Below are 11,745 nucleotides of genomic sequence, written 5' to 3' on the forward strand. Positions count from 1 at the left end.
GTGGCAGGTTATGAGCAAAGTGTTGCTCATCAGCAGCAGGATATTAAGGTTTTGGCAATTACCCAATTACTTCTGGTTTTATTTCACTGCTGTTAGGTCACTAGTGCCCACAGAGCCGCTATATTAAGATTTGTAAATTAACATTTTGACTAATAAAAATAATTACACTTGGCATTTGTTAAATCTTAAATCTGTGAATCTCTTTAAAATAAGCCTTAAATGTCATCGCTGTGCAAGGGCAGGCAGAAATGCTGGACCCAAGAGCAGGACACACGGAGGCAAAGTGAACTTGTAGATGCTCAGCTTTATTACTGGTTGCAGGCAAAACAGAAAACTGGCTAAACCGGACACGAGACTAACAGGCAGATAGAACACACAGTGAAAGACAATGGACGAAGCGACACGGAACTAAGGGAGACTCTGACATAAATACACAGAAGGCTAACGAAGGACATAAGGACACAGGGAACGATTACACATAACAAGACAGGGAGGACATGAAGCTGAAAATACTGACTCAAGACGCGAACATTAAACGTAACACACAGAATCAGCCGAGAGGAGCACATGACGGGATGAGGTAAACATGGAACACAAGAAGTCGGAGCAAAGCACAATAACTCACATCACTAAACACACAGCGGGAGACACAGAGGTTCCTAATACTCATTTGTAGACTCTAGAAAGACATCACTACAGCTGGGAAACCATGAACCACAGATTGGTGCAACTGCAACACCCTCCAGTGACACAACATAAACATCAAATCAATGACTCATGTTTGATATCTGCAAGGCTTGATTCTGATGTGATTTCTCAGCAGGAGCAAGCTTTGGATTTGAAAAATAATTTAAGTCAGCTATTTAAAGTTAATTCATCCCATCATTTAGTCAGTGCTGAGCACATTTGGTAGTGTGTTTTTGAGTGGGTCTGTGAAATGTGATGGGTTTTTGGGAGAACGGATGAGTGACTGGGCTCATAATTTTGAAATTAATGACCTGACTGTTGAACACCACAGCCCCGTGTTTCATCTGGGAAGAATGTGATTGCTAACTGCTTCATTTTTCAGCATAGCAATAATCACAAATACACTGCCAATGCAGTAAAATGCAGCAAATGCACTTGGATAGAAAAACACACAATAGAACGCAATCACTCTGGGATTGGCCTCCCTAAATCTTAGATCTCAACATTATTCAAGTAGTGTGAGATCACCTTGATAGAGAGGACAACAAAATGCAGCCAACTTGCAAAGAAGAGCTTTGAATGTCCTCATATTTGGACATACTAAGTACTGACATTCAAGTTTTTTAGAGTTAGATTTGCCTATGATTTTACCATCACAAATCCATTGAAAAGCTGTGAAGAAACACAAAAAAAAAAAATTCTATAAACAAACATAAAAAGATACATTGAAGTTTCAACTGCTTTAACTGAATAAATATGGGAGAAGGTACTTTTAATCCCATGTAATCTGTGCTATCTCTAGCTACTCATGTCTGTGCTTGTCCTGCTAGAATTGTTAGAACGTGCAGTGGTCAATATTGTTAATCACACTATTTTCTATCCTATATAGCTAATATACTCAAATTAGTTGATGTAAATGGGAGTCTCCTTCACACAAAAAGGTTAATTATGGTTCCACATGGGATAAAGTGGCAGGAGTGAGCAGCAGTACAACTGAGCAGTAGCAGATTTAAAGTGGCAGTTGGCACAGTATTGCACGGAGTAAGGGTTTTTATTTTTATTTAAATACTAATAACAATGAAGTGACCAGTGCAGAGTGTTGAGAAACTGTAGGACAGATTCTGAGTGCATCCTGTGGAGTGTGTGTGTTTAAGTGTTGTGGTTGAGGTGTCGAATGGCTTGATGGTAAAAGCTGTTTTTGAGTCTTGTAGTCCGTATAAGACAGATGTCCTGAGTGGAAGGAAGCCTCATGCCTGCGATGTGCCTTCGCCACCCTCTGTAGTGATTTTCGGCTGCTGGCAGAGGAGCTTCCATACCAAACTGTAATGCAGCTCGTCAGCAAGCTCTCAACATACAGACCTGGATGACCTCTGATTTCCTACTTTTAAATTCAGATAAAATTGAGGTCATTGTACTTAGGACTAAAAATCTTAGAAATATGGCATCTAACTAGATACTTACTCTGGATGGCATTAGCTTGGCCTCCAGTAACACTGTGAGGAAACTTGGGGGGTCATTTTCGATTAGCACAGGGGTCGGCAACCTGCGGCTCCGGAGCTGCATGCAGCTCTTTAGTCTTTATACTGCGGCTCCGCAGTTATTTACTGGATTGATATCGTTCATTAATTAGCTTTTATTTTGACTTTTACTTTGTGTACAGAATTATCAACACCAATACCTACACCAGCCAACACACCAGTTTGTGAGTAATTCATGAGATTTAGTCCAGCTTGACAGGTTTGGGGCAACAGTGACTTGTTTGTTTCAGTTAACTCATAGCTGTTAAACAAAGCCTAGAAGTTAATATAAAGTAAGTTAGGGAGTAACAAATGTTATACAGGAGCGGTGAAATTTTAGGGGCTTTTATGTCATCTAGCTAGGAAGCTAACCTACAGTGTGAATAATGACCAGACAAGTTCCTGGATTAAATCTTTTGTGGTATTAAATTTACCTTGTATATCTACCATTGTGTTTTATCTAAATGTAAGATCCACTGATTTTTGTCAAATGCAGCTGCTTGCAGCAATGTTAGCTGTGTAAAGCAGAGACTCATGGACAGATTACAACACACTGTACGACTGGTTTGCCTGTCACCAAATTATAAATGGATTTAGGCAAAATTGCTTTTCATGTTTTGAGTGATCTCTGATTAAACAGACAGAAGACAATTCTGACCTATAACGTGGAATTTTTGTATTTCTAGATGTTGCAGGTCTGAAAATGAAGCTTTCCTCTTTAGTGGGCTTGTCTCAGATTGATAAAGACACCCTCCTAAATCAGGTTAGTCTGTTCTTATCTCATCTGAAATCTTAGTACTTGGGGAAACTGAAAAAAATCGTAATCCCAGACTGATATATAGATTAAAAAATGCTAAATTTGCTTAAAGTCTTGCCTCAATAAATGTTTTTCTTAAATCTATTAAACGTTTCTCTGAGTGTTTTCTTGTGCTCTGCTCTAAACACTAAAGATCCTAGTCTAACTCATTGGCATTCCCAGTGTGCCTGATAGTAACGTTTTGTCCACATAATGAGGCATAAAAGGAGCCAGTGGACCTGAGTGTAGTTTACACTAAGCAGAGAAAGTGACTAACTCGGTCTTCCTTTTTTTAATCCATAGATTAAATCAGCACTGGTGAAAAATGGACTCCCACAGGACGTCATTCTACAGCTGAGAAGCAGTGACCCGCAGATTGGTGCAGCTGCAGCGCCCTCTAGTGGTGCAGCATAAACAGTGACTAGTGTGTGATGTCTGCTGAGGCTTAATAATATACTTCTGATATGATTTCTCAGTATTAGCAAGTTTTGAAAAAAATCATTGATGATGCCAGATGTTGGTTGTTGTACTGACAGAGGTGTTTCGTTTAGAGTTAGCATTATTGTATTAGCTAATGTAAGTATTGTCCATGAATGTAATTTACTATGATGTGGCTACAAAAAGTGTAAATAATATATTTGTGGAGTAGCAGTCACTGTCCTTTATCTCTCCGGGGTATTCATGTGTATCTAGGAACTTTAATGCTTCTTAAACGTTCTGGGAGGGACCAAGGAGAAAGTTTGGTGCTTGGATATTTTTTTTTAGCTGTTATTGGGGATTTTTAACATTAAATGGTTTTAATTCAAATATAGGGTTCGTGTATACCTTGGCTGATTGTTTTAATCATGAAATATGATATAAAATGGTTTCATGGCTTAATTGCTGTTTCAGAAAGTGTGAAAACACCCCTGGTAGGTTATGAGCAAAGTGTGGCTCATAAGTTGAAAGTTATCACACACAAATGGAGACCATGTGCAAAAGCGGTGAACCTACTCAGGAGTGACTGAGTAGGTTCAGTTATGGATGAAATATTCATGTTTCAAAGCTTAGCGTCAGACTTGTTTTCTGTGATCACAGCTCCGAAAAAAAATGCCAATTGCCAAAACAATGTGCTGCCACAAGATGTCACTACTGAGAGGCAGCATGTCTCACACCGGTGCACCTGCAGCGCCCACTTGTGAGACAGCAAAAGCAAAAACTTAAAAAGACTCATGTTTCATGTCTGATAATGTTCAGAATATTTAGAAATTCCTGCCTTTGTTGTTGTTACCGCTGTTGGATGTACATGTAATGCTAAAATAAAGTAAAACCACACAAACCACCGTGAAAAACCAAAAGGAGCCAAAGTAGTTTAAAAGACATCAGTTTAATTCCAGGTGAACGATCCAGAGCAGCATATCAAAAGAAATGATACACAGGTCACGGTTTCAAGGTTGTAACATGACATAAATAAAACATCAGTGAGCTGTAAACTTGTTCATCATGAAGCCGCATGATATTAAACTCTGTTTTTTGGGCTCTGAAACTTTTTTTTTTTTTTAAGCCAACCAACAACCCAATCTGAAAACACATCTTCCCAGATCTCAAAATACTGTTTTTCAAAGTTTTTTGGATTTGGTTCAAATAAACAAAAAATTACAAAAAAATATCTTCTGATTTAGCGCTTGTGTTTGACTTGCGGCCAGCTATTAATTTCAGGCCCTCTTTGTGTGTGCGCACATTCCTTCTCGCTGTCTAGTAAAACAGCACCGAGATGCGCCTGTTTTGTTTTAGCTAGCAACATCTATGCTGGATTTTAACAGAATCAGTTATGAGGAGGCAACTGCCCCCGACATGGATCAACAAAAACAAGCGCTGATGATACAAACACACACCTGGACAAAAACATTTACAGTTTAAAATGTTTTTTTGTGGGGGGGGTTTTTAGGTGTTGGACAAATTTGAGGTACAGCTGGTTTCGTTTGTGAGTGAATATATTAGACTCATTGTTCAGCCCTGAATAAACCCTCAAATAGACCAAAAATAATTTTAAGGAGAGAATAATAAAAACATCAAACCTTCTGTACCTCTGGACTTCTCTGACGTTCACAAGATCAAAAACATTTCAAACCTTGTTTTGCTTCAAACTGATCAAAAACAAAAAAAAGACTGCAGGAACTGTCCCTTCATGAGAATTGCACATCATTGATAGAAAATATGAACTTTCCTATTTACAGCTAGCAGAGACCCGACCTGGGCGGACTGAGTGTTTCTGTCTGTCATGAGAGAAGTTACGAGAAACTTTCAGGAAACCTTTCCAACATCCTCTGCAGTCACTATAAAAGTTCAAAATCCCACAGAAATAAGGCAGCGTACAGCTCGAAGAACGTGCTTTCACACTGTGAACAACATGCAGCTAAACTTAAGATCCAATGTGCAACATAATTCTAAATAAATTAGAATGAGACGAACAGTAAAAGCCTCATTTACACCTATGATTTTTCTCTTTAAAAGGTCCAAAAGCCTTGGAGAACTGTCCCAAGCATTTGTAGCCTTTACATGGTCCACATGTTGCATTTACCTGGCAGTAAGGCCCGCCTCACAGCTGAGCAACACGAGATTCTACTTTCTTTGACAGTTTGGAGGAAAATGATGAACTTAAAGGCAAAATTTAAACTAACATCTGAAAGTTAGAAAATACTGAATCTTTAATAGTATCAATGTTCCAGAAGCCTTGTATTTTTCCTCGTGTGGGGGGATCTTTGTGAGAATCACCCAACTGTGCAAGTGTTTAAGAATAATTTCCTGGTGTGCACTTAAGCTACAGTTTATTAGCTTATCTTTCCGTAAAGCTTTGAAACACCTGACCCCATAAGTCTACGGAGTTCTTAATAAAGCCTATGCTGGTTGTTAAGCCTTAATTATACTTTCTGCAGCCAGTCCGCTGGTATTTAAGTGACATAAATTTTCTTCGTCAGACAGTGAGTGCCAGGGTCTATCCAGACATCTGCCGACCTGCATGTTTCTTCTGACTTAACGGACTCATCTGCTGAGACATTACATTAAAATATAGCAACTCTGCCATCATGTCTCCATCTGTCCATGTCCGAGTATAATCAGGACTTAAACCAGCTAGCCACCCAGTTACACTGAAAGTGGCCAGAGACTGGTTCAGACTGAGCCAGTGCAATGCCACAGTGGCCTCCAGTCTACCTCAAATCAATTCCCATTTAAAGATGAGCTTCTCTCTGGAAATATTGTCATAGCAGACTTAACTTGTAACAAAAATGCTGGTGTTTCTTTTGGAAAATCTTACTATGTTAGTTAGCCCTGACCCTGAAAGGATGCTTGAATTCAACATTCTGACAAGTTTATTGCAATCAATTTCTGTCATGTTGTTGCAGTGTAGGTACATTTAGCCTAATTTCTCAACTTGCACAGTCAAACGATCTTTTCTTTAGCATAGCCAAGTAATTTTTCTAGCTAAGTCTAAAAAAAAAAAGAAAAAGAAAAAAACCCCTTGTGATCGTCCAATATTGTGTGACTCCAAAGAAGATACCTGCAGGCTAGACAAAAGTGGCAGTAGTAGCACTTGACGTAGAGCTCCACCTTTGGCCTTCAAGCAACTTTCATTGGTTGACACCACACATCACTATGCTGATTTTGGATAAGCTAATTTCTAGGTCCAATGCTAAGCTAAGCTAAGCTAAGCAGCCACTAGTCCCAGATCTACATATTTTTTCAGATATGTGGGATGTCCACATTAACAACAACAACAACAAAAAAACAAAAAACGTAGCAGTACATGTGTGCTTCAACATTTTTTTGACTCATTCTTACTGTAAAAATATTTAGTATAATTTCAAGTGTAACGTTTAAAGGTCAAAATAAACTATGCATTTCTGCACCAGCAGCCCCACGTTGTTCACAATGTGAATGCAGAACTAGAAGTCTTTCTACAGCTGTTTCATAACATCTCTCTAATCTTTAATATTTTGCCTTTAAATTGTTAATAAATATCCAAAAACATGTTAAAATATAAAAAAGGCAGATTAAGTCATGTAACTTCATCTCTCAGCTGGAAAGTTTTGATCGAAACCTCTGAGGGCTGCAGCGAGTACTCTGAGAAAATGGACAATTCGCAGAAAATTGTTCAGCCCAGGTTGGACAAGGAAATGAAAAAATATATACAAACATACATAAAACACACAGAGGGTGGAGCTGCCTTCATGTCTGACCTCTGACTCTTTTCCAATACAAAGCCACCAGTTTACTTTATAAAATGTATCACATGATCACCATCATCCATTTGAGACTGTTTCCTGTGTTAAAAATACAATGTGCTGATAAATCGCCCGACTCTGGTCATATATACTTTCAAATATATCCAAGTAACAGGTCAGCAGTGAAAGGCAGCCCCACCCCTCACATAAAAACACACACTTGTTAGAGTTAATTCCACAGAATAGTTAGAAACCATAACTAAGTTAAGAGTCGTCCCTTCACTGAGATAACGCAGAATACTCACTGGTGAACTCTGAGTTTGTGTTTCACTGTCAAACAGATTTCAGTGTAGTAAATCCTTTTCCCCCCAAAAGCAGCTTCTTTTTTATACCTTCAATTGCACCAAACTATATGTGTGTGTGCATGTGTGCGTAATAATAGTGTAAGAAATCTGCAAACGTAACAAAGTTTAGTAGCACGTCAAACAGAAGAATGAGTAAAAAAACAAAAACCCTAAAACAAGAATTCAACATTCCCACACACGCTTGTCATCCTGGACATGACTGCACAGGAAGCTAATGCATTTATGTTTCAGAATAAAACAAATGAATGTTATAAATATAGAAACCATTTAAGATTGGTTGAGCACGAGAATAAAAATAGATAATTAACTGCCCTCCACGTAAACACGTTAATAAACTATGTGACTAAAAGTATTTGGATGCTTCAGTTAGAGGGCTTATTCATTCCCAATAGAGCCCCACCATCAAAACGTACAAATATCCCTGTGGATAAACTTTCTGGTTGAACACCAGCGTAGATTGAAGAAGCCTAAGTACTTATGGCCACAAAGCATACCATGGTAAACAGTAGTTGCATAAACAAAATTTAAAGCTTGACATGTTTTGCACCACAAGGCTTCACCAGTGTGGACGGAAAACAAACAGAGAAAACACACAGAACCTAACGAATTCAGTATCAGTGCATCCCGAATAATTAAAGCTCGACTGTACATGAAAACTCAAATAGTCTCTCTATCGTGCTGCAGTGTATGATTAAGAAACACTGAGATGAACCAGGAAGCTGAACTGACCTATTTTAGAAACTTCCTGTGGAGGCTGATGAAAGCTTGAGTGGTAAAACAATCACCAGCATAAATACTGGTTGAATAAAGCAGTAAAGCACTGGGATTTGACTGATATCTGACTGTTAGTGGACATCAGCTGGTCACAGTAGCTGAAACGTCACAGGCATTTTAATTAAAGAGTAACTCAAAGGACGGTTTTCCTCTTCTTACACTCACGGGATTAAAGAACGGCTCCATACCCATATTTGGAGGAAGTTTCGGACAGGTGAGGTTACACGCTCTCTGTACAAATGATACGTTTCGCACATACACAAATGCACAGAGTGACCAGGGGCAGCCAACGAGAAGAAAGCTGTCTTAAAGTGGGAGGAGCTTTATTTAATATAAATAAGGCTTATTTTTCATTTTAAATCATGCAAAGCTGGTCGTGTAGTTTCACCTGCTCACTGGGGTCATGTGATTGTTGGGATTTTGTCTGTATTACTGGAGGGTCTTTACGTTACAAGCCCCTTGAGCTGACTGTTGCTGTGATTTGGCGCTACGCAAATAAAACTGAATTGAACCGAAGAGTAATTTCCATGAATAAAATTCTGGAGGTTTAACTAAATTTTAAGCATCGTGCCATAAAGAGAGATGTCTCACAAGTATGACGCCAAGCTCAGTTTCATAACTCAGCTATATGAAATCTATTGTTAAAGGCAGAGCTGATGGTGATCAGTATTTGAACTGAACATGAAAGACAGGCATCGACTCACCCTCACAACACGAGGAATCACAAGGTCAAGTTCTTCGCCTGTCAGGATTTAAACCCTGGTCAGGTGACTTGTACCCGTTTTTGAGTTACTCTTTAAAGAACATTGAAGCGACTGGGCATCTCGTTTTCCCCCCTCCCACAGCTTTGGACGCACTTGATGTGCATGTTGCATTTACGTCTCTTTAGCAGCGCCTGTCGTTGGGTTTAGTGGACATTATATTTAGACCTTTTTAATTCAGCCTGTTTAGTGTGAAACTGTCTAAAAGCCACACCAGTCAAATCCCAGAGTCCACACAGGAGTAGCTCTTTCCTATAACTGCTGGTAATAAAACTGCACATCAGGACACATCGGGGGGCGGTCAGTGCTCTTTCCTTGTGCCAGGAAAGATGAGAAATAGGTTTTCATGAACATTGTGTTTAGGTCCTGGAGGAGAGTCATACTTGGTGCATTATTCATTCTTCATTCATTCATTCACACCTCGGCCTTCATCCCTTTTACTCTCACCCCCTCAGTTCCAGAGATAAGACATCATAAATATGCAAAAAATTCATTCACGCGCTCACACAAGCACACAAAAACCTCCCTCGCCTTCCCTTTTTCTTCTCTCTCCTCTCCGTCCCCTCTTGTGCCCACGAGTCAGACGTCGTAGTCAGGCAGGGCGGAGTAGGTGATGCCTCCGACTGACGGAGGGCTGGAGTGGAGCGGGAGAAGCCAGCAAAAGACCGACCCTGCAAAGACGGAAAGAGAGATGAAACAGTGCTTTATGTATTTGGAGCGCCGGCGAGACGTAGGTGTCAAAAGATCAGCGCACCTCTCCCAAAGACCTCCCGCAACAGGGCCAGCTTCGGCTTGCGGGTGTGTGAAGGGTGGTGAGGCAGCTGTGAGGAGGGGGTGGAGGATGAAGAGGACGAAGAAGCCCTGTCTTTAATCATCAGCCTGTTTCTCATCTGCTCGATGGGAGTCTCGTCTGTGATTATGGAGACCAGCTGAGAGAAGACAAATCACAAACGAGGGCACGTGATTTTTTTCCTTTTGTTTCTTTAAGGAGCTTCAAGGTTACTGGCAGAAAACAGACAGTCGTCTTCTTAATTTCACATGTTTGACCTGCGCTACCCACCGGTCAAACATGCGATATAGTAACATTTCTTTAACACAGTTTAGGGTTTTTAAATGACAGCAGTGTTTTACTCTACTAATCCAAAGATCTACATAATAGGAATGCAATCTGTATGTGTAGGGCTTTTATTGTGAAAGACAAAGACAGGAAGAAGCTGTGTACTGCATGAGGGACGACTTAAAACATGCCTGCATCACCTATCTCTCTTTCAACACCCTCCAGTGACACAACATAAACATCAAATCAATGACTCATGTTTGATATCTGCAAGGCTTGATTCTGATGTGATTTCTCAGCAGGAGCAAGCTTTGGATTTGAAAAATAATTTAAGTCAGCTATTTAAAGTTAATTCATCCCATCATTTAGTCAGTGCTGAGCACATTTGGTAGTGTGTTTTTGAGTGGGTCTGTGAAATGTGATGGGTTTTTGGGAGAACGGATGAGTGACTGGGCTCATAATTTTGAAATCAATGACCTGACTGTTGAACACCACAGCCCCGTGTTTCATCTGGGAAGAATGTGATTGCTAACTGCTTCATTTTTCAGCATAGCAATAATCACAAATACACTGCCAATGCAGTAAAATGCAGCAAATGCACTTGGATAGAAAAACACACAATAGAACGCAATCACTCTGGGATTGGCCTCCCTAAATCTTAGATCTCAACATTATTCAAGTAGTGTGAGATCACCTTGATAGAGAGGACAACAAAATGCAGCCAACTTGCAAAGAAGAGCTATGAATGTCCTCATATTTGGACATACTAAGTACTGACATTCAAGTTTTTTAGAGTTAGATTTGCCTATGATTTTACCATCACAAATCCATTGAAAAGCTGTGAAGAAACACAAAAAAAAAATTCTATAAACAAACATAAAAAGATACATTGAAGTTTCAACTGCTTTAACTGAATAAATATGGGAGAAGGTACTTTTAATCCCATGTAATCTGTGCTATCTCTAGCTACTCATGTCTGTGCTTGTCCTGCTAGAATTGTTAGAACGTGCAGTGGTCAATATTGTTAATCACACTATTTTCTATCCTATATAGCTAATATACTCAAATTAGTTGATGTAAATGGGAGTCTCCTTCACACAAAAAGGTTAATTATGGTTCCACATGGGATAAAGTGGCAGGAGTGAGCAGCAGTACAACTGAGCAGTAGCAGATTTAAAGTGGCAGTTGGCACAGTATTGCACGGAGTAAGGGTTTTTATTTTTATTTAAATACTAATAACAATGAAGTGACCAGTGCAGAGTGTTGAGAAACTGTAGGACAGATTCTGAGTGCATCCTGTGGAGTGTGTGTGTTTAAGTGTTGTGGTTGAGGTGTCGAATGGCTTGATGGTAAAAGCTGTTTTTGAGTCTTGTAGTCCGTATAAGACAGATGTCCTGAGTGGAAGGAAGCCTCATGCCTGCGATGTGCCTTCGCCACCCTCTGTAGTGATTTCCGGCTGCTGGCAGAGGAGCTTCCATACCAAACTGTAATGCAGCTCGTCAGCAAGCTCTCAACATACAGACCTGGATGACCTCTGATTTCCTACTTTTAAATTCAGATAAAATTGAGGTCATTGTACTTAGGAC

General features: G+C 39.7%; 1 protein-coding gene across 1 annotated transcript; it reads right to left on the reverse strand.

The window, feature by feature from the left end:
* Positions 1 to 5,806: 5,806 nt before the first annotated feature.
* On the reverse strand, positions 5,807 to 10,031 carry LOC121812683 (palmitoyltransferase ZDHHC3-like; the record flags this gene model as incomplete). The annotated part of the gene is given in 2 exon segments (XM_042215472.1): positions 5,807 to 9,773; positions 9,857 to 10,031. Coding segments are annotated over 2 exon segments (267 nt in total), but the record flags the coding sequence as incomplete, so codon positions are not given.
* Between the last annotated feature and the right edge of the window lie 1,714 nt (positions 10,032 to 11,745).

This window comes from Haplochromis burtoni, unplaced genomic scaffold (genome assembly GCF_018398535.1).
Source record: "Haplochromis burtoni strain Fernald_Lab_line unplaced genomic scaffold, NCSU_Asbu1 Contig_732, whole genome shotgun sequence".
Classification (NCBI taxonomy): Eukaryota; Metazoa; Chordata; class Actinopteri; order Cichliformes; family Cichlidae; genus Haplochromis; species Haplochromis burtoni.